This window comes from Mandrillus leucophaeus, unplaced genomic scaffold, assembly GCF_000951045.1.
Source record: "Mandrillus leucophaeus isolate KB7577 unplaced genomic scaffold, Mleu.le_1.0 Scaffold216, whole genome shotgun sequence".
Taxonomy (NCBI): domain Eukaryota; kingdom Metazoa; phylum Chordata; class Mammalia; order Primates; family Cercopithecidae; genus Mandrillus; species Mandrillus leucophaeus.
Window position 1 is genome coordinate 3,812,494 of NW_012102210.1, and position 22,455 is coordinate 3,834,948.

The window sequence follows — 22,455 nt, forward strand, 5'->3', positions numbered from 1 at the left end:
TATGCCACTTTAGTTTCCCCTTATTTAGTAAATGTTTCCTCTGAGAGGCCCCAGATCTTACGGGAAGACTCTGGCCAGTGCATCAGAAAATTGGCTGGGGTGGTGATCATATCATTACTCTGGCTCCAAAAACTGGAATAAAGAGCAGTGGAAGCTACAGGAAGCAGAGGCAGGGTTGGCAGAGGCTACACCCTCCCAGCCCTCCTAACTCCATAAATGAACTTAGGTACCTAGTCCTAAGTCTAGCCCTTTCCCCCTTGCTTAGAGTAACTAACTGCACATGAATTTTAGAAACAGCATTCTGCTGGTCACTACGAAGAGAAGCCCTCAAATTTGATACAGCTAAAGCTTCCTCAGCATCACTTCTCCTCCCTTCCTGCTCTGAGCTGAATGGCCCAAGTCCCATTCTCAACACACACAGGAACCACTGAAGCAGAAGTTGCTTTAATCAAGGGGTGAAGTCCTCAATCAAGAGGACCTCACTCAACCTTTGGTGGTGGGGTCTCAGCCTACCCCCCACATGCCCTGAGGCCCCTCAGGAAGGAGGGAGCAATTGAACAGCAAATTATGGCAGAGGCCAGGGAACGGGAGTGGGGGAACCCAGGTCAAGGTGAAGGGGCAGGATGCTGAAAGGGTGGGAGTGAAGCTGAATGGGGCAGGAAGAGCTTAACCCACATGTTTCTACCTGGGGGCTGGCTGAGGTGGCTGTGCATCGGGCAGAGCGGCACCAGAGGGCTGAGGGTCGAAGGGGACAGCAGGGGAAAGGAGTGCTTAGGAGATGAGGCGACTGTGAAGCTGGTGCAGCTGCTCCTGGGTCAGCACCAGCCGGTGTCGCTGTCCAAGACCAGCCGCACAGGAGAAGGTCACTTTGCCCATGTAGACTGTGTCATCCTGCTGCTCCTCCTTGGCCTGGTGGTTGATGAGGAGAAAAAGACTCCAGGTCAGGGGCTTACTTGAGCTGTAGGCCACTGAAGGGGTCCCTGAGCACTGAGACCAAGGCAGCTCCTAGGTGGCTGGGGCTTCTGAGATCCTGGGCTTTGGTGACCACATTTTTCAAATTAGAATAGGGATACATAATCTGACAAGGGAGTTTTGAGCCTCTCCTGGTGTCAAAAGTCACAGAAAGTGTTTAGGTGCTAAAATATTGGAATTTCAAAGCATCATAAGCACTTCTGTTACCTGTAAGTAAGATTTGGCCAGATAACCCAAGGTATGTAGTTGTTAGACCTGAGACTCCAAAGGCCTCTTCCAATTCTGGAGGAGAGGGGGGCCCACCTGAGCTTCTCCACATTGTCCCGTCCTCCACCCCATCTCCCCCTCACCCTGAGGAAGGCTGATGAAGGGAAGGTGGCAAAGTCAGTGGGTACTGTGGCTCCAGGGCGCTGAGATACTGTCTCCTTGAGGACCTCATCCTAGGGAAGGGGAGAGAAAGACAAGGGTTCATTTAGGGGACCCCCACAGGCTAGCACAAGACCGCCTGGTTTCACAGAGACACTAATACCAAGGGGGCAGGAACTTAGTCCTCTGTATCACCATACTTTTGCTCTCATCTCCAACCCCATCCCCCCTCCCCAACACTCCTCCTTACTTTACAAGTCCTCATCCTGTAAGGTCCAACTCACAGTCTACCGCCCTTGGGAAGCCACGCCCAACCATTCTACCCCACAATGATCTCAGCTCTGATGGAATCTAAAGCCTGAACCAGTCACGCTAAAGATTATCCCAGCTAATCCATTCTGTTATGAGAATCTGTCTTCTGTTTGCACTGAGACAGTGAACTTCCAAGGCAAGAACCCTGCCTTCCCTTCCACCTCCTCCCCAGTTGCTGTCTAGCATAGGGCCAGGCTCAGAGGAACTCCAGAAGTGCCTGACTCCACTGTGAAGTGAGCTCTGCAGGGCAAAGTCTGAGCTGACCTTGAGCTTCTCAATGGTGTCACTCAGGGACTTAAGCTGAGCCACTTGCTCCATAAGTTGGGCTGATGGACTCTTGGTAGCTGTGGGGAGAGAAAGCTGGTGAGGCCCACCAAGGCGCAGGCAGGCAGTTGTACTGGATTAAGGGTTAGGGGTGCAGGTATGAGATTCTCTAACAGAACAAGTACTTGAGAGAGAGTGGGTGAATCAAGAAAACTGAACAGTGAAGCCAAAGAACACTGCTGGGAAGAGCTTCTGTGGTAGGGGCACCACCTGAGCAGGGCCTAAATCCCTGGGTCAAGTAGAGGGGGTGGTTTTATTCATCTTGGGGGTTGGCAGGTACATACCAGGGCTAGTGCGAGTGATGTCTACTACGTGTGTGTGTGTGCTCAACTGATTCAACGTCTCCAGCAGCTGGCTGGTCTTACGATACAGCGCTCCAGCTGGTAACTCACTGCCAGGGCCCTCATGGGATAGCTTTGCAACATGCAGAGGGGGCAGGGATGCCAAGGATGCCTTCATCTGGGCTCCCTGTGGATGAAAAAAGAAGGGTAGTGGTTAAGAGGTGCTAGGAGGCCCCTGCCATCTATCATCAATGGGGCGAATATGCTCCATCCCCCATCCCAGTCCTCCCCGTGGCTCCCTCACCTTGAGGATGTTATTCTCATGCTGGAGCTGGGAGATGTGCAGCCTCATGGCAGATATCTGCTGAAGCAGCAGTGGTGAGTCCTTCACCAGCCCTGGGCCTGGCACAGACCCTGGAGCCTGCCCAGGGACAGCTCCTGTAGGGACCATAACAAATGTCATCAGCCCCAAGTGGAGAGGGTTGAACACAGGGCTCCATTCCTGCTCTTCCCCGCTTTCCGCATCCCCCCATCACCCACCTCCAGTCCTGGCTCTCCCCTCACCCTGCTCCCTTAGCTCCATTTCCCACCAGCCCTGGTAACCCCCAGCCTGAGTGGGTCTCTACCTCGCTGTTGTTCTTCTGTGCTCGGGATAGCCCATGGGGGAGCAGGAAAAGAGGAGAGAGGAGTTAGGTGATTTGCAGGTTAGGGGGACACACCAGAGGATCTTGGACACAACCTGCAGGAAAACCCTTTTCCTAATCAGCATACTTTCTCTAACAAGACCCTCTGCCACCTATCTTTGTGGACGAGCTGATTTGCGTGAAAGAAAGACACCAAACAGGAGTGAGGCCATAAGACAGGGTACGTGTGAGGAACAGTGGCAAAGGGAGTGTGCACTGCACAAAGCACTCGGAACACGAGGCTGTTCCTGCCTCCCTGCCTCAGACGCCATCTCCAGGAAGGGCATGGAGAATGCTCCAGAGACCCCAATATGTCTGCACCCTTAGTGCTCACCAGCAGCAAAGCTTAAGTTGGGGAAGCAAACACACTCCCTTGCTCCTCAGGATTCTCCACTGCTCTGAGGAAAACACCTTCTTTTTTGGTGGGAAGTTTCATAAATTCAGAACGACGTTTGTTTAAAGAGTGCTAATGTTTGTTTCAAGAGTGCTAAAAACAACACAAAGTAGTAACTCTGGAAACACTCTCCAAAGAACACAGAGCTGTCTGTACCACAACAGTCTAAAGTCAAGAAGGTACTTGGTCACCTCGCAAGATCAAGGGGTGTCAGTGACAGAGACTTTGTCGAAGACTCTATGTAGGTAAGGTCAGCTGACAAGACACGGGAGCAGCTGGGAAAGTCTGGAGGCCCTAAGGGTTTAATTCCAGGGCAAAGAGCCTGTCTTCTGGAGGGTAAGTGGGAAACTGGAGAGCAAACAAAAACTATAGGGCAGAGGAGAACAAAGACAGCAGCAGCCACCTCCTGAGCCAGGAAACTGGGGAGGCTGAAACTGGTAACCAGAAAAACTCTAGGTGAGGAGCCCTGATTATACTGAGTAACTAGGCAAAGGTCAAAACACAAGCCCCAAGTGAAACTGGGATAATTCAGCAGTGGAAGATATGGCCACATCATAGAATGAAGCCCCATGAACTCAGTGAGAAAACACAGCACCCAAGCAGAGAAGCAATCAAGAGCAGGTAATAGGCAGGGCCGGATGCCCCAGGAGAGTCAGCCCAGCCTGCTGATGGCTGACAGCCCTCTGGGATATAGGGCTGAGCAGAAAGGTCAGATTACAGAGCCAGAAAGGACACCTACTAGAGACCAACTGTCATGATTATTCTGAGCCTCATTAACAATTTAGTAAAGCCCTCCTTTGCCCAGAGGAACTCAGCACATATCTTCAGGGAAAGGGAAAACTTGGTGAAAACTGGCACAGAGTGAAACTGTGCAAGCATATTCCTGGCTGAATATCCTGGGGCTAAAGGAGGGGGGGACAGAGGTCAAACTGAGGCCAAGGACAGGAGAGAGGACAATCTCCTCTGTGCTACTGCTGCCTATTCCACTGTACTCACCACCAGCAATGCCAGAGACCAGAGTAGCAATGCCTGAAGGAGGAGGGCTCCGGAGCCCCTCAATTGTGCGCTTAGACTGGCTGTTCAGCCGTTGCTTTAGTTCTGTCTTCTCTGCCTCCAGCTGGTCGATGTCAGCCTGGAGTGCATCCATTGTCTCCTCAAAATCTCTGTGAAAGAGAATCTGGGCTTTGGCAGTGTCCCTTCTCCAAAACACCCCTTGACTATTCAGTCCTGAGAGGTCCTTGGAATAGCCATGCTAGTGAGCAGCCAGGGCAGAGCAGCACAGGCTGAGGCTAGGGTGATGCAATGGAGTTGGCAGTGGGTAAAGAAAATGGGGAGTCTCACTATAAGAGAACCTGAGTAGGGGTATGGGTTAGGAGGCAGAGAGCTCCAGCAGTGGGGAGGATTAGAGGAAGCAAGGCCCCAGGGAAAGTGCCTGACTTCTCCTTCTTCCGCAGCAGTGCCTGGGTCTCCTCCAGCCGAGTCTGGACTTTCTCGATACGCTCATCTGCATCCTTGGCAGCACTGTCCAACTTCTTCTCCAGGAGGCTCAGCCGCACATTGGCCTCACTTAGCTCCTCTCCCTGGACAAGGACAGAACTTCTAGATCCCTGACATCCTCCCCACAGTCCCTGGAAACTGGGGGCTAGACCATGAGATAGGAGGCTCCCTGAGGGTTCACTAGAGCTCCCATTGATTGCAGGCCCCACTTCTCCCCTTAACTCCCAAGCCGTTTTAGTCCCGGATCCCCAACATTCACTGCTTGCCAGGGTCCCACCAACTTCCTGGCCCCCAGATCCTGAGCCTACACTACCCTCACCTTAATCTTGAGTGACTTCTTCAACTCCTTAATAACTGTCTCTCGATCTTCGAGCTTCAAACCCAGTCCTTCAGCATCTGTGATCTCTGCACGAAGGGCGGCAGCCCGCAACTCAACTGGTGGAGGCTAAGGAATGGTCGGTGGCGGGTGAGAAAGTGAGGGTGGAGAGAAGAGATCATCAACGTGCTCCTTTCAGAGAGATCCAGTTACAGGGAAACCCTGCCTTCTAGGCAGGATGGTGCTCTCCAGATGCCTTCCTCCTGTCTCCCTGTCCTCCCACAACTAGCAGTAGCTCTGCAAGTCTTACTCCTACAGGCCTCTGCAACTTCTCCAAGGAAATCTCCACCCACCTTGCTGGGGGGCCGCTCTGCATCATACTCCCCCTCCTGCATGGCTGTGGCCAGCTTGTTCATGGTACTGATGAGGATGTTGCATGACTGGCGCAGACACTCATAGGGGCTGCTGGAAGGGGTCCCATAGATCTGCAGGAGCCAAGGGCAGAAGTGAAAGCCCCACACTGGTCACTGACTCTCCCTACACCTTCTGCCCAGCCATTCAGGCCCACCTGCTCGCTTGCTTTGAAAGCCAGTTCCTCCAGGGCAGCCACAGGTAGCCCCTCATTCTCCGCCAGTGGGGCAATGAGCTGGGCAGCAGCAGCTGCCACCTCCTGCAGCACAGCCACGACCCATGTCAAGTGTTTCCTGCAGTCTAGGAGCGTGTCAGATACCTGTGTGATGGGCCAGAGTCAGGAGTCAACCCTGCGTTCAGTACCACAGTTTCCAGCTACCCCAAAACCATATTTGTCCCCTAACCAGATCCAGATCTTTAAGTGCTATGCCCCTCCTGTTTCTACTCAGTTTCCTTCCTTCCCCAGTTGCAGCCCTAAACCTGTGGTCCAAAGGCCAGTGCAGCTGGGATCCCAGGAGCATCTGTCCCTGGCATTCGCCTTCGGATCTTCTTGCAGAACTGGCGGATGTCACTGCACGAAGTTTCCAGATCCCGGAGCAGAAGGGCAATATCTGTAGCCTCCTGTCCACCCTACTCAGGAAAAAGAAAATAGATGGAGAACCAAGTTAGCATTAAGGCTGGGAGTAAGGAAGTGAGGACTAAGAAGAGGAGCTCACAGAGATCTAGAAGTGCTCTCACCTGCAAGAAGGCACGCAGCCGTCCTACCTCCACACTCATGCAGTCCAGAGCACTTTGCGTGAACTGTAAGGACAGATGCATGCAATCATCAGCCCCCAGCAGGAGCCCTTTTGCCTTATCGACATCTCTAAGAAGTCCTCATCCTCTGCTGACCCCCATACGTAAGTAGTCCTCTAGTTTCCCTGATACGGCTTTGGTAACTCTGCCCTAGTCTTATGTGATACTTCTTGGGTGCCTGATCTCTTGACCTGATGCCCTCCATTGCTGATCTCCACGGGGGCTCAATCACTGGCCCAGACACTTCACCTTAATGTGGTCAGCCAGCTGCATAGTACAGTCCTCAGGTTGTTCGGCAAGGTGGATGCTGTACAGATGCTGAAGAGAGATAACAAAAGAAACAGACAACTTTTAGGCCCTGGAGGGGGTGGGGAGTTCTTCCCAAACTGTAGTTTGAGCCCTGGTCATCATGGGTCTCTGGAGGTACAAGACAATCCAAAGCCCTCAAGCAGCTGCATCATATGGAGAGATCATCTAGGAGCAAACCAGGCCTCAAACAGCGAGCATGGGACATACAACCTTGATAATATTAGTAAGAGCCCTCATCAAGTGAAAGCTTCCCTGCCTCCTGCCCCAAGCCCAAATTCTCGCTCCACACCTGATAGTACTTGATGGCCTTGGTGAGAGGCTCCACATTGACAGTCTCATCCAGCTGATCCTTGTGCAGCAGTTCAATGAGGAAATCCAATGAACGCTCATGGGCACTCATCTCAGGGTAGAGGCTGCCCACTTTCTTATACACATCCACACTGCACTGAGAGAGGGCACTAGAGACCAGAGAAGAGGGCTGTGAGGCTAGAGTCTGACAGGCAATCTCAGTTCTGGCCAATTCTGGACCCCTGACCCTGGGGTGAGGGAGTGAGGAGTCACTTACTGCTCATAGCGGTGTAGCGTGGCCTGCAGTAGGCTCAGCGAGTACACCAGTCCAGCAGCAAAGCTGAGTTGTTCCCCAGCAGCTCCTCGCAGCCCAGGCCGCTCTGAACAGTTCTCACTTAGTTCAAACTTCTCCTGGGCCTGCTTCCGGATCAGCTCTGCCTGTGGGAAAAAACACCAGGAACCTGGGCCTCAGAGCAGAGGATGGACAACACAGACTCAGGAATACAGTACTCAGAACTTAACTATGTGGGCAGCATGGACACACATGGGAGAGAAAGCAGAAATAGCTCTTACCTGGGTGGGGAATCTCGCATGGGGAAAGGGTAGTGATGTGATTACTGGAAGTTGTGAGGAGTCAGGATATGAAAATGAAAGGGTAGTGGGACCAGTGGAACCAAGGTCTTTCCTGACTTAAAGCTGCCACTCCTGCTATCTCTCCACCTAGAATGCTATCCTGCCAATCACCCCCAACGTTAACCCCCAGGCAGCTCGTGGCCCTCAGACAATGTTATTCCCTCAGTCACACCCTGTTCGCCTCTAAATCTCCAATTGTGCTCTCTCACAGAACCTATCTCTTCTTGAAAGCACACCATTTGTAATATATATTCATCAGTGACTTTGCTGTGTTCCTCCACTACACCATAAACTCTTTGTGGGCAGAGACTCTGTTGTCTTCACTCAGCATCTTCAATGCCTGGTTCATGGCAAGTTCATTAGATTTCTGTGGAACATGTGATTGATTGGCTGTACCTTGCAAATGAGACGAGGCATGAGTAGCAGCACCAGAACGCAGTCATGGTCCCCACCTGGCCGAAGGAAGCTGTCAGGCATGAAGGCTGTCAGCAGGGACATGTGTCGGTTGGCCTGGGCCACCTCCATCTGCCTCAATTCCATCTCAATTGCCTGTGAGGTGAACAGGGAGGAAGACTCTTAGCCAGAGTTGAAAGAGCCCCAGAATTCCCAAGCCTTGCTCCAGGAGATGCCTTGCTTCTAGGGCAAGCTCAGGCCAGAGTCTTCCAAACCACTACACAAAGCACCCCTTCCCCCAGGAATCTGAAGCCCAGAACCCCATACCAGTTCAACCCAGGCAGGGCTCCCTCAGACCCACCCACTTTCCTGACCTTGGCATGGGCCTTAGTCTCAGCAAACTTGATTTTGAAGTCAAAGGTCTCTGGAGGTGGCTGCTGTTGCCTCTCCACAGATGCTTCCTGCTGGTTTGTCAGTTCCCGATTCACATCCTAGAAGGAGAGACAATGAAGCACACCTGGGTCTTAAGGAAGCCCTGGGGTGATGGTGGGCAGACAGCAAGCAGTAGGCATGCACCTGAAGATGGGCGGTCAGCTGGCGGTACTTCTTAATGGTCTGCTGGTAGTCTGCAACCGTCTCCTGGGCTGCCTCCACACGCTTCTGGGCCTCACGAACCCGCGCGCCCGCCATGTCCAGCTGCTCCCGCAGCTCCAGTTCTGTCTCACGTGCATTCTCCTGCAGCTCGTCGTTCATCTCATTCATCGCTTCCTAGGACACCACACCACAGTTGGGGCAAAAGAAAGGCAGGGTTGGCTGAGCGCAGTGGCTCACACCTGTAATCCCAGCACTCTGGGAGGCCGAAGCGGGCTGATCATGAGGTCGAGATCGAGACTATGCTGGCCAACATGGTGAAACCCCATCTCTACTAAAAATACAAAAATTAGCTGGGTGTGGTGGTGCGTGACTGTAGTACCAGCTACTCGGGAGGCTGAGGCAGGAGAATCACTTGAACCTGGGAGGCGGATGTTGCAGTGAGCCAAGATTATTGCGCCACTGCCCTCCAGCCAGGCAACAGAGTGAGATGCCATCTTGGGGGAAAAAAAAAAAAACAGGCAGGGTCAGTGCAGCAAGCCCAGGCTGGGTCCCTCACTGCACACCTTGCTCAAAAAAGGCCAGGGGTCACATGTCAATCTTTTTCTCAGCAGGTCCCTTCCAAATACCCACCATCAGGGTCAGATGTCAGGGGTCTGCTCTTCTCTTACCAAGTCTCCCACAGTCTCCCTCAACTCGCGCACTTTCTCTTCCAGATTCAGGTTCCGATCTGTCAGCATCTCCACCATCTCCTCAGCACCCAGAGCAGCATCCACCTGTGTTACAGGGAAGATGGGGAGAAGGGCTGCTGGAAGGCACCTAGAAAGAGGAGGCACCAACTAACAGGAGAGTCAGGTGGGGGATTCTGGGTGAGGGGCTAGGCTCCCCAGACCTGCTCCTTGAGCTCATCAATGGTGCTCTCTGCCTGGCTTAGCTCCTCCTGCAGACGCTCCCGCTGCTGCCTCACAACTTCCAGTTCTTGGTTCTTCTTTTCCATGAGCTTCTGGAGCTTCACATGCTCCTGCTTCTCTGAGGAAGAAAGATCCCGCATCCTGCAGGGACATTAGGAAGACAGAAAGAGAAAAGCACATGTCAGAGTCTCTGGCGATGGGTGCTCTAATGCATTTGGAGACAGAAGAGTAACCATCAGAGCCAAGCACTAAAGACCCTACCTCACCAGGGCATCCTTCAGGCGGGCGTTCTGCTCCTCAAGCTGCTTGAGCTGATAACTGGATGCAGCGCCATCTGAGCCTGGAGAAGACCATTAACACTTTCAGGCATAGTTCTCACTCGACCGTTTGGCCCCCAGCGGCTCTGGGCCCCTTACCCTTCTCTTCAATCTCAGCCTTGAGGATCTCTAAGTCAGTGGTGAGCTCGTCCACTCGCTCTTTCAGTGCCTCCACCTCCTGCTGCAGGGACTCAGCCCGCTCTTCAGCCATCTCCTTGTCCAAAGTGGCCATCTCAATGGCATCAGCAGTATCAGCCATCTCCTCCATATAACGTTCCTTTGCCTCCAGGGCCTCCTTGGCTTCCTGAGGAAGAGGTGGAGGTGGGAGGGGGTACAAGCACAGAGATGCCCCATGCCTCCCTTTCTCACGGGGTGTTCCAGGCTCCAGTTCCAGTCTAGTTTCCAGCATGCTTCCTTGGGTCTCAGGCCACCCCAGCCACCCCCTTCATCCAGAGTCAAACCTTTCTCGCCTCCTTGAGGCGCCGCTGCAGGTCGGCCTGCTGCTCCTGCATTTTGCTCTTCCATTCCTGCACCTGCTCCAGTTGGATTTTGTGTTTCTCCAGCTCTTTTAGCTTTGCTTTGTCTTCTGCCCGTTTCAGTCTCAGGGTCTCTAGTTTTTCCTCCAGGTCCCGCACCTGAGCCCTTAGTCCCTCCTCCTCCTGCAAAAGAGAGGCCTCATGGTCTCTGCACAGCCCACCCCACCTCTCCACCAACACTGAGCTGGCGCAAAGAACACAATAAAGTGTGCAAACATCACCCAGCCCCAGGGTGGCCAAAAGTCAGTGGCATAAGAACATCTGAGAGGAAACTGTGGCACAGTATATACGGGGAAAGTATGGCATAACGGCAAGAAAAGAAAGGGTGACTCAGTCAGTGGCAAGATATCCATAAGCTACGTCCTCACCCTTTCTGATCCAAGTTCTGGGTCTTTGCCAACCCCAAGAAATTTTCAAGACACAGCAGGTAGCCATAAGCCTCTGGGTATCTTGATTCTCCTTTATCCCTACCCCAGTCCTTACCTTGGAGGGGGAAGGAAGCGGGGGGACTGCTCCAGGAGAGGTGAGGGCCGGCGTGGGGATGATGGGTGCTGCCAGCGGAGTCTGAGCCGGGGTGCTGGGCTCACTGCTGCTCAGCTCACCTGCTGACGCTGAGCCAGAGGGGCCCAGGGAGCTACTGGCCCCAGCCACCCCAGTACTGGCTGGGCGGGTGGGCTATTCAGAGAGGGTAGAGGCAGACCAGAAAGAGAGCAGAGGATAGGGGTAGTAAGAGGAACAGAAACAGAATATGAGAATATGGCAAGGGAAGGAGACAGAGAAGAGAAAAAGCAGAAAGAGAATATCAAAGCACAGTGAGAACAGAGAAGAATGAAGGGGACAAGGAAAATGATACAGAGAGGCAGAGAGAGATAGTGACAAAGGACAGGGGGAGGAGGGAGGCAGAGGAGAGAGGGAGGAAAAGATAAGAGAAAGACATCATAAGATTATAAGGCTCCTCGCTTGACACTGACTGCGCATTCCTCCTAGCTCTGGCACTACCTGTAAGAGCAGAATCCACTATTCCCTAGAACCCCCGTCTATGACCCACTTGTGATCATTCTAGCAACTTCATAATACTCTCAGTCCCATCCTTGCTTCAGGTCTATGCCCTCCACCCCTAGAGGGAAAAACTACAATGTAATTTCCAGAGAAGGCAGGGCCAAAAGTGGGGGTGCCAGGCTTTCTACCCTGCTAAACCCTCTATGGGAGTCAAGCTGAATCTCCCTCTCTCAGTCTACTTCAGAGGACCCTGCAGGTAAAAGGGCCAAGGTGAAAGTTGTACCCCTAGACTCCCCCTTGAAACAACCCTTCTGTCATCTCCCCCGATCTGGCAACACTATCCAGGTCCCTGTGGGGCAGGGGAGGAGGTGAGCAGAGAAGCTGACCTGAAGTTCAAGTCCTGGAGCAGACAGGCCTGCCAATGTACTCAAAGTGCTGAGCCCCAAGGTCTCCCAGTGGGCTGACACTCAGAGACCATGTGCAATCCTCAGACATCCCCACCCAAAGCCTGTCACAGACACACTCACCTCCTTATCCGCTGACATTTTACATGGCCAAGTTCTTCATCTTTCTTCCAATCCCTCCCCTCAAAACAGGTCAAAATTCCCTTGTTCAAGAAAGCCTGCTTTGATTAACTACAACCCCATTCATTTCTCTTTTGCATTGAAGCTACTCGCTTAGACAACCTCCTAAAAGCCAAAAGCCATTTTCCCTAGGAGGTGTCTGCCAGCACCGCGAACCCCCCCTTTCCTCTGAAGAGAACCCAGGATGCACTATGACCAACTTTCACTTGCTCATACACGTGCCCTCATACATGCACATGCCTGAAACGTGTGTGTTCACTCAGCAGTGGCTCACACAGGGGCCTGTTTTCTCACCTTGGGCCGCCGAGTTGTGGTCTGGACAGGCAACAGGAGCCAGAAGAGAAGTAGTCAGGAAAGAAAGGGCAATGGCAGAAAGACAGAGAGCAAAAGGGACAGCAATGAGAGCAGAAGTAGTAACAGGAATGGGGCTACAGTTAGCCACCCTCCTCCTAATCCCACCCCCTTCTCCCTTCAGTGAATCACTGTGTTCCTACTTCAGGAACCCAGAATTCCTGTTCCCCTTGGTTCCTGCTCCCACTTTTGTCCAATCCTTGCAGGCCTCACCCCTTCAGACACCCCGGAAATCCCAGAAGTCCATCTCTAGGCTGAGCCATAGAACAAGGAAGCAGCTAGTGAGAAGGTCCCAAGAGACCAGTCCTCCTGCAAACGATCTCTTCCACTCCAATCCAGAGCCAGAGGCCCCGCCCAGCCACCACTCCCAAGGACTTTCCCAGGTCAGCCTCTTCCTTCAAGTGCTAGACTCTATACAGAACTCCCTAGAAACCCCATGTGACAAAAGTAATCTAAGCCCAGAAATGGGAGATCAGGTCCCTAGGGCAGAGCAATGCTGCTGTCCTTCCTCTCCCCAACCCCCTTCCCCAGAATCAGATCCTGCAGCAGTCCCCATCGCTAGGGAAGAGGGCTCAGGTGTCAGGACCATGAATATTGCATTAGCAGAAGCCCAGAGCTCAGCAAAGTAACCCCACCCAGCGGTAGGAAAGGAGGTGGGGGTGGGCAGCAGCACAGAAAAACTACAGCCCTAAATCAAATCTGGAAACCCTTCAGGTTACTGCAAAATGGTAAGTGGACAATTAACTCCAATTTCCAAATAGTGTTCTTGCTACCCAGTATCTCACTGCTCTAGTCAAGACAAGATTTGGCTTGGGCCTTATTTCCAGGATACACTGAGGCCAAGAAAACCAATTCCCACCCCTCCTACCCTGGGTTAAGCTTCCATAGCTGTGGGTCAAAAACTATTCTAGGGTTCCCATCCCACCCTGGTAAAGCGCCCTGATACAAACCCTGGGGGTTGGGGGATGCGGGGAGAACTAAGAGGTATTCTAGCAAAGGCTGGGTGAGGCAGGCAGGCCTGCTAGAGGCACTGAGATACCTGGGCCTGCTTCCCTAGGTTCTACCACAGGAAATCCTCCCAGATCCAGTATGCAGTAGAGGCTGCCTGAAGCCCAAGCCTATGAGGCCACTGGGTATAAGGCCTGGAACACAGGCAGAGCCAAAAGCAGGCAAGGCCGTAAGCAAATGCCCAGGGTGTGGGGCATAGTGGTGACACACGACTCTCCCTAACCCACCTTCGTCCTCACCCGCCTCCCCTGACCAGGTAGACAGATGAAGTCAATCAGCCCCCACCCCCACCCCAGCAGCCTGCTGCCACCATTGCCCTGGCAACCCAGCAGCAGGACGAGAGCAAGCAAGAGTACCTTTCGGGCTGTCGGTGCCTGTCTCATCATTGCAGAAAACCAAAGAAAGCAAGGAGAGGAAAGAGAAGGGACAGAGGAGGATAGACAAACACACAGAGGAAGGACAGACGAAGGGAGGGAGGGCAAGAGACCGAACAGAGGGAAAGGCGGCGGAGACAGGAGATTAGTGCATCAAATCCCAACAATGCAGCCTCAGCTTCCCGGTGCCGCAGCTTCCCAGCCTGCAAACGGCCGCCGCTCTGACACAGAGGCCCCCGCAGATGTGCAGCTAGATCGCCAGGCTCTGGCAGGCACCGGAGCGGTGCCTGGCCCAGTTCACCAGCTTAGGCTGATGGCAGCCTCAGTGGCCGCAGCACCAGCTCCACCTGACGTCATGCACCCACCCTCCTCTGCTCCATGGGGGTGGAGCCACTGCTCCTCAGTCACCTAGCAACCATCTAGGGCTTTGCTGGCTCCTCCTCCTCAGGATGGTCATGCGCAGAGCTTGTCCTGCTTCTTTCTCCAAAGAACAGGTTCTGGCTCCTCTCTTCCCTCCCTTGCCTACCCCCAAGAGCGTGCTCCAAAAAACTGGGCCAGAGGCTATCCCAGAAATGGCACTCTATGGGGCCAGGGCATCACTGGGCAGGGACACAGGGCCTCTCTGCTCCAGCAGTCTCTCTCATCATACTCACACTCTGCCCCCCTCACCCACCCACCCATCCATAGCCCCATTAACTCCACTTCTGTCTCTTATACAACCTGGCAACACCCTTACAGTCTCTCATCTGGCGCACACACACATCTAGAGTGCCCCTCCAGCAACAGGACTCAGCTCTGAGGAGCACACACAGTGACTAAGAAACCCTGGGGAACATGCATCTGGGTAGCAGCAGTTCTAATGACTGTTGGGCTCCTCTCCAACCATCCCCTGGTTGTAGACAGGTTAAAACCTGTCTCTAAAGGGTTTCCAAAAAGAACTAAGCACTTTGCAGAGACATCTGAGTTTTCTTCTGCCTTCCCCTTCAAAGCACATTCTTTTGCTCTGGAACCAGCTCCCTGATCCACATGGGTGAGAGCAGGGGCCCTAGGCTAAGTGATCTGCTTTGAAAAAAACTACTGGAGAGGAAGACTGGGGTGCCCCGGGGTGGGGGCACTCAACTGTCTGATTGACACTTTCCAACATGAGTGCAGAAGGGCAGCATGGGTGGCCTAGCCTGGGCTTTCCCACATTTCCCCAGGCAGCTGCCAAAGCCCCTGGTCGGACCAGGCTGTGTAAAGAACTCCATAAATATAAGACCATAGTTTCATGCTCTTCTCTATTCAAGGCCTGAGGTGAAATGGAAACCCCAATCAGGAGACAATAATCAAAGGACAACGCCAAGTTTCTATGACTCTGAAATGGGCCCAGGATCCTTCACAGCACTATTTTCTTTATATCCCCATTTCCAACCAAAGCAATGGTTGTGGTCTCTACCATGGCAAGACTTCAAAGTGAGGACCCATCACCAACCAGGAGCTGGTTTCCTCCTGGAAAAGGCGATGTTTTCCTCTCCCCTCCCACAGCCCCAATCCAGCAGCTCTCCATGCAATGTCAGAAAGGCCTGAGATAGGCTGACAACAAGGAAATCATAGAATTGTACATACAACACAGTACATACAGGCCAGACAGGCACATGCAGGTCAAAAAGAGCTTGGGCAGAGGCCCAAGGCAAGGGCTGGTACGAGGAAGTGGTCATGGCAGCAATCGAAGAGTTTAAAGAGTCTGTGGCGGGGAGGGGAGGGAAGGTGACATGATTGAGCCCCACTCCAATGATGGTTGATGAAAGGCTGCAAGGGGTAGGAGGTAGGCCTCAGGCACACCACCAGAGGGGGAAGGAGGCAGGGACAGACTGATGGGGCAGAGTTGCGGGGTGTGGGGATATTTATGGCAGAGCCCATCCAGAGGCAGGCACATGAAGGCTCTTAGGTTTTCCAGCTTGGGACTGTTCTTACCCTATGCTCTGTTCCCTGACCTCCCATCTCCTTGCAAAACCCCATCACTTGGTATCTTCCTCAGTCCCATTCCCCTAGTCTATCCTTCTACGGTTGTCCAAGCTTGGGCTAAGCGAGAACCCACTGTAACCCAGTAAATGATCTATTTCACACTGCTGCTATTTACAGTCAAATGCTTATAGTTTTTGACTGGGGAATCTTTGACTTGGAGTCCTGGGGCAGAGAGAATCATCCCTAGTGAGTGCTACCTGGGCGTGGACACTGAGCCTGAAGTTCTTGCACCCTTCAAAGGAACTCTGAAAGCCAAGGCCACCATTTCCTCTGGCCATCCCAGCCCAAGGTCACACACACACAGGCATGCAGCAGCCCAAGGACATGCAGGACAGCTGGGGAAGGGGCTCATGGCTCCCATCCACCCAGGCACAAATAGTAAACACACCACCTTCTTAGGCTTCAGTCCCCGCTGCATGAGGAGTAGGAAAGGGCAGAGTTAGAGAACAGATGTCCTGGGCATAGGTGTTAAGACCAACTCAGGCATACACAGGTTAGGTTGGGGTAGGGGGTTGTCAGGGTGAAATGAGTAGTCCCTCAAAGATCAGCTTCCATGATGTTCACCCCTTGGCCCAGAGAAGCTGCAGAGTCTACAGCTCCACCTCACACACCCTTTACGGAGTATCAGAGAGGAACTAGGAAGCACCCTCTGCATCCAGCTTAAAACAGGAGGTAGAGGGTCCAACTCCTCGCCATTCACTTGTGAATAGGAGATTGCTTCTTCCTCTATCTTCCACCTTAACCTTACCCTCAGACCCTTTAGATGTTGGCATCTTTGGGTTCCAAAAGGTAGGAAGTTGGCTACACTACTTGGGTTAGACCTGTCCTTCCTATCACCCTCAGCTCAATCTCATTTGACCCTGAACTTATGGAGCCTATGAGTTTTTCCCTGCTACCACCTTTACTATAACTCTAATGCAGAAATTAACTCCCAGAAAGCCTCCTTCTTAGGGAAGCTGGAGAGATTTGAAGGCAACTCAGACTCACCTACTACTTCTACCTGCCTAGCACTGGGTATCCCCCATATTTCTCCTTCCCCTCCCTTTATTACTCCCCATTTCCACCCCCAAACCACTCACCAGTTTGCTAGTCTTTGCAGTTGTATCAGTTCCCTCTGTAGAAAGCAAACAGAAACAAAGTGTGTACTTGTATAGAGAGGTAGGGGGAGATAATAATAAAGGAATATGGTGGTGATGGAAAACAAATCTTAGGATCTACTGTGGCCCCATGTTATGAGGAGAAGCCCTGGGGACTCCTCCTGATTATGAGAAGGCAACTTTAAGTGGGTGGTTGTTACCTCTTTTGAGGACTTTTGAAGCAGAAGAATCGGGTGTCTCTGGGGAAGTAGTATCTGCTCCATCTTCAAATACCTGGATCTGAGGCCAGATTCAATATAGCCAGATCAATAGATTCAATATAGCCAGATCAAGGATGGCTGTAATATGGGCCCCTCCCCAGGCTCCAAGCAAATCAAGAGTACAGGGCAGCTTCCCTAAGGATGGATCTCGAATCTTCCCTTCCCCACTACCTTCCACTCTCCCAACCAGAGGCTTATGCCCATGCTCAGGAAAAGGAAATACCAACACATCAGCTGCACATGCAACAGACATGTGCACACATGCACACACACAGAAGAAGGGCGTGAATACCTGGGACTGGCGAACAAAGATGCCATGCCCTTCATCACAAGTGAAGTACTTCCTTCCTTGAACAGTTCCATCATTTTTGCCCTTTGCTTCATCCAGAATCACGCCTACCCATTTGCCAGTAGCAAAGAGTGTGGCTCCAACATAGGCCACAGTGCCTCGGTGGCCTTTTCCAATCACTTCTACACGGGAGCCCACCCGCAGAGGCCGGGCGCTTGCCTCTGCACTCATCCTGCTGCCGCTGGGCGTCTGAAAGAAAGACACAGGTAAACATAGACAGTTAGAGGCCTCAGATCAAAGGTGGCATTCTCATGTATAAGAAATGCCTCAGACAAGATGCTGGACTGAAAAACAACCAGAATCATTTTCTTAAACCCCATTTGCAGAATTGGGTGGACCTGCAAATTCCCCTCTGAAAAAATGTCAGTGATATTCTCTTCTAAGATTTCTCCAAATTCCTCTGGAATCTGCTAGAATTTTTAAGGGTTTATATTTTTTTATAACAAATCGGAATTCACTGATCAGTCTATGAATGTCACCACATGGCTGCTTTCTCAGGAGCACTGCCTCCTTAATTCTCCTCTCAGGAAGGGAATTAAGCTCAAGCAAATAACTCAGTTTAGACCAGGCTCCCCACAACTCAATGCCCTGACTCAGGAGTCTGAGCTGGGAAGACAGGCAATTCAGTGGGTGAACCTACAGAATCCTGTTTCCCCTTCCACTGTCACTTGTCTCCTCTGTGTTTCAAATGGTTTTCTTGGGCCTCATCCTTTCAGAGGCACACAACTGTGCCTTCCAGACCCTTAAGTCACCACCTCTTCTTCCCGATCTGACTCCTCCCATCCCCATCCACAACCCACCATGAAACCCCAGATGCTTCACCACAGCCCATTCAACCATTCAACTCCCTTCTACCTGGCCTGAGTCTTGTTTGGTCAACTCTCTATCCCCAAGTTCTGGAGATTCTTTTCCATGCTATTTTGCTATAAAAAGGAAAACACAGGCCAAGTAAATTGGGTGGATCTACCCCTCACTCTGTTCCCAAGACTCTGCTCAGTGGTCCAAATGAATGGTTTATCACTCCACAGATGAGCAAGGCAAAAGAACAGACTAAGACACTTTCCTTGGGCAGCTCTCAGCTTCTGGCACACCCATGATGACTGAACACAATAGAAAATTAGGTCCCAAATAGGCCCATGGTTTAGAAGAAAATCACACTTGTCATTTTTAGCAATAGCAACTCCATGAACCAGGGGCCTTGCAGCAAACAGATGAATGAGGCATGATGAAGTGATACCATCATCCTAAAGACTCTATGGGAGTCCCTTCTGATACTCTCATTCATAATAGCTTCAGAAGGGAGCCCTAGCAGAGCCATGGAAGAGCCAGGACACCTCCCAACCTGTCGTTGCCTAATTCCCTTCCCCAAAGAGCTCATCCAGGAAGGTGAGGATATAGTTCTCAGAGGTTCCAGGATCTCAAATCACACCTGGAACAGCAGGATGGCTCTCATGGACCTGATAATAAAAGGAATTGCCAGTGATATAAGAGGCTGAACCCAAAGTCAGAGACTCCCCCACTTTCCAACCCCAATAAGCCTCTCAGAACCAGGGGGCCACAACAGTAGCTACAGATTCAGTCTCAGAAGAGAAAGAAAGCAAGTAACAAATAACAAAGCAGCTCTTAAGAAAGGCTTTACTATAAGACCTCTCTGACACATCATCCCCATTCTGAGTCCCCAGGATAATGTGGACCCCCTCAGGAGCCCCTGGTATGAGGGCCAATTAGAGTCAGAGGTCAGGCCTTGCTAGTCCCCATTTAGGGATCAACTCTGTAAAGGGAAGCCTGTCCAGTCTTACACCACCAGGGCTTCGAGGGCTCCTTAGAAAACACAGTCTGAGTGCCCCCAGCTGAGCTCCAGCCTATCTCCCCAGCCCCCACACCAATGATGTCCACAGGCACCCAGGCCTTCCCCAGCAGCCCTCCAGGGCCATCCCAGATTAGGGCCACTTACCCGGCTGTACACATGCCTCTTGCTCTGTGCCATGTTGCTCACCCGGCCTCTACCCCCTCCCCCAGCTGGCCAAAGACAGAGAGAAAAGGTAGAAACCTAGGCAGGAGGGTCAGGGCGCTGGGCCCTCATAGAGGGACACAGGAGTCGTCAGACACAGCCCTCCCCAGTCCATGGGCCTCACTCGGTGGCCTACACGGGTAGGGGTGGGGGCAGTGATGGGGGCTGAGGAGCAAGTCCCCTCTGCTGCCTGAGGATTCCTGAACCCAGAGACACAGAATCCTGCTTGCCAGCTGATGAGTCTCACTCTGCGCTAGTGCTGCTCTAGACTTGTCAGGAACCGTGCTAGCCTCTGGGTCCTAGTGCCCCCCTGCTTCACCTGGGCCAGGGACTAAGGGCTGGGCCTACGCCACAGACCCTCAGCACTCACCTCTTGAGTATACTGTCCTAGGGCTGGGAACAGTCTTGACAAGTCCTCCTAGTCTGTATCCACTCACCATCACTGTTCCCCTGTCCCCCAGGATGTAAGGCCTTAGCAGGCCCATAAGCATCAAGTGACACTTCAAAGTGATCAGCTGCCTAAGGCCTCCACACAGCCAAAATAAGGGTCTCTCATCCACCTTTCTGGTGCTCTACTCTCTCCCTCCCCTCTGTAAACTCTGGACTCAGGGTCCAAATTCATGTGATTAGGGCCTGGATTTCAATCTCAAACTGAGCCAGAGGAGGCAGGACCTGCCCAATAGTCAGCAAGGGAAGGGCAGTAATGGAGGCAACTTCACACACATAGCAAAGCAAGCCAAGTACCCCAGCCCCCTCCCACAAGGCTGGCAAAGGTTGCCACAGTCACTCTTCACCCTTTATGGTTGTTATAAGGGGCCAGGTTGTAAAACCCAAGAATATCAGACTCAACTGCATTACTAAAGGCAGTAGTCAAAAGCAGAGCCCTTCTTTCTTCTTGTAGCACAAGGCCCAGTCCACCTCAGCCATCTGCCCCTTGTACTCTTGGCCTTGCCTCCTAGCATCTCAGACCCGATGAAATGGTTTATTTTCTACAATTCTGTATTTCACAAAAATTCTTTAATAACCATGTATTACTTTTACAATTAAAATTGTTTAATTTAATAAGATTATGCATTCTAATGAGAGGTCTCCAGGGGACTATGTAACCATACTGCTTTCATTCACTGGCCCATCTATCATGGGCTAGGAACCAAAAGACCAGGGTCCCTGCCCCTACACAGTCAACAAGGTTGGCCTGGGGTCTGACCTATGGCTCCACTGAGTATGGTATGGATCTAGTTCCCTTGGGCCTAGGGACGCCTGTCTTTTCTGTACTGGGCTTACTTCACTGGCAGAACAGTGACTTCACCCCACTCTACCCTCCTAAGATAGGCCAGGTAGCCCAACAGTAGAATGATAGCCAACATTCAGAAATATAGCCCCAAAACACAATTCCATATCTTCAGTCCTGGCCAGACCCCCTAGGAAATCATCTCTCTCCTCCTTGCAAAATCTCCATGTTTCCCCCTCCTTTCCCTATTCACCATTACACAGGTGGGCAAGGCCAGGCACGTCCTTGCAGCCTGGACCTCACATGTTCGGGGCACTTCACAGTCTACCTTAAAAAAAAGACATTTTATAGAACCATGGTTGAGTACTGGTTCTAGACTCAAGCTACTTTCCTGGCTTTACCACTTGGTAGCTACATAAACTTGGTCTAGTTACTTAACATCTCTATGCCTCAATTTCCTCATCTGCCATGGGGAAGTAACAAAGAACATATTTCAGAGAGGTATCATGAGGATTAGCTGAGATAATCCATACAAGGCATCCAGAACACCGCCTGGTATTTAATAAGTGCTAAATAAAAGTTAGCTAAGAACAATGTCATCATATATGGACATTAAAATAACCCCACTGACAGGTTGGCCAGGGATGATGCTGACAAGGCAACTGAGGCTTTGAGAACTGAGCAACTTCCCTGAAGTTTCACAGGCTGTGAGGAGTAGAGCCAAAACTGGAAACAACCTGACCCAGAGCCCTCTGTGCTTTCTACTACCCCTCACCATTACCACAAACATCTCTAGGCTTCCAACGCACTGCTCTTCCTGTAGGCCACACTGCCTTCAAAAATTCAGAAGAGCTCAGATCTAAAAATAGCCTCACAACTCACTAACCACATAGGTATCAACAGTCCCCCAACTTCTTGGAATCTGTTTATTTTCCTATGAAATGGAAATAATATCTGCCATATCTACGTTAGTATTATGAGGTTCAAAAAAGCTAAAGCATATACAAGAACCTTGTAGGCCAGGCATGGTGGCTCATGCCTGTAATCCCAACACTTTGGGAGGCTGAGGCGGGTGGCTCACTTGAGACCAGGAGTTCAAGACCAGCCTGGCTGACATGGCAAAACCCCATCTCTACTAAAAATACAAAAATGGGCTGGGTGTGGTGGCGCATGCCTATAATCCCAGCTACTTGAGAGACTTTAGGCATGAGAATCGCTTGAAGCCGGGAGGTGAAGGTTGCAGTGAGCCAAGATCGCACTACTGCACTCCAGCCAAGGTGATAGACTGAGACTCAAAAACAAAAAAAAAAAAAAAAAAAAAGTGCCTTGTAAAAAGTACAGAAATTATAGAAGTGCAAAGAATTACCTGACATGATACTAAATGGTATATACAGTTACACAATAAATATCATAAGAAATTATAGAGAGAGGTAAATTAGAAAGAAAGGGGGTACCTAAGCATGCCTTGAATTATGGGGATTTTAGAAAGTATGTGGAAAGGCCTAGAAAGCCCTGTAAGTTGTGAACACAGTATGAATAGAGGCAGAAATAACTTGGCTTGACCAGGGAATAGTAAAGAATACTGGCTTACCTGAAGTAACGAATTCTAGATGAGTTATTCTATCAAACTATAAGGCTTTTGAAGCATAGCCCCCACCTTTTCCTCTTTATGATCCAATAGCCAGTACATAGCTCATGGTCAAATATTTATTGAATAAATAAACATCTTAACATTGCAATGTACTGGGAGGTAACTGTGGGTAGGCAAGAAGTTTAACATCAGGCAAACATAGATGGACTTGATCCAATAATCACAGGAAGGCAGTCCTGTTCCTGAGCAGGAGACAGCATAGTGAAA

The 22,455-nt window shown here is 51.4% G+C and overlaps 1 protein-coding gene across 6 annotated transcripts in view; it reads right to left on the minus strand.

The window, feature by feature from the left end:
* Positions 1-425: 425 nt before the first annotated feature.
* DCTN1 (dynactin 1) overlaps positions 426-22,455 on the minus strand; it is a 30,698-nt gene continuing 8,668 nt past the window's right edge. The window contains exons 1-32 of one of the 6 annotated variants that reach the window (XM_011980708.1): positions 19,310-19,660; positions 17,299-17,544; positions 16,947-17,025; positions 16,729-16,763; positions 16,041-16,061; positions 13,628-13,645; positions 12,207-12,227; positions 10,813-11,004; positions 10,255-10,452; positions 9,893-10,097; positions 9,738-9,816; positions 9,458-9,617; positions 9,237-9,341; positions 8,551-8,742; positions 8,349-8,465; positions 7,978-8,130; positions 7,226-7,386; positions 6,950-7,118; positions 6,601-6,669; positions 6,295-6,357; positions 6,037-6,186; positions 5,714-5,875; positions 5,499-5,630; positions 5,149-5,274; positions 4,770-4,912; positions 4,329-4,495; positions 2,882-2,896; positions 2,560-2,693; positions 2,259-2,442; positions 1,915-1,994; positions 1,323-1,412; positions 426-909 (exon numbers count right to left, since the gene is read on the minus strand). In XM_011980708.1, coding sequence (XP_011836098.1) covers positions 772-909; positions 1,323-1,412; positions 1,915-1,994; positions 2,259-2,442; positions 2,560-2,693; positions 2,882-2,896; positions 4,329-4,495; positions 4,770-4,912; positions 5,149-5,274; positions 5,499-5,630; positions 5,714-5,875; positions 6,037-6,186; positions 6,295-6,357; positions 6,601-6,669; positions 6,950-7,118; positions 7,226-7,386; positions 7,978-8,130; positions 8,349-8,465; positions 8,551-8,742; positions 9,237-9,341; positions 9,458-9,617; positions 9,738-9,816; positions 9,893-10,097; positions 10,255-10,452; positions 10,813-11,004; positions 12,207-12,227; positions 13,628-13,645; positions 16,041-16,061; positions 16,729-16,763; positions 16,947-17,025; positions 17,299-17,544; positions 19,310-19,342 — 3,837 coding nt within the window. In that variant the 5' untranslated portion in view covers positions 19,343-19,660 and the 3' untranslated portion in view covers positions 426-771. Of the gene's footprint in view, positions 910-1,322; positions 1,413-1,914; positions 1,995-2,258; positions 2,443-2,559; positions 2,694-2,881; positions 2,897-4,328; positions 4,496-4,769; positions 4,913-5,148; positions 5,275-5,498; positions 5,631-5,713; positions 5,876-6,036; positions 6,187-6,294; positions 6,358-6,600; positions 6,670-6,949; positions 7,119-7,225; positions 7,387-7,977; positions 8,131-8,348; positions 8,466-8,550; positions 8,743-9,236; positions 9,342-9,457; positions 9,618-9,737; positions 9,817-9,892; positions 10,098-10,254; positions 10,453-10,812; positions 11,005-12,206; positions 12,228-13,627; positions 14,041-16,037; positions 16,062-16,728; positions 16,764-16,946; positions 17,026-17,298; positions 17,545-19,309; positions 19,661-22,455 lie in introns of those variants that run through there. The other 5 variants (XM_011980710.1, XM_011980709.1, XM_011980711.1 and 2 more) reach the window with 5 other exon arrangements.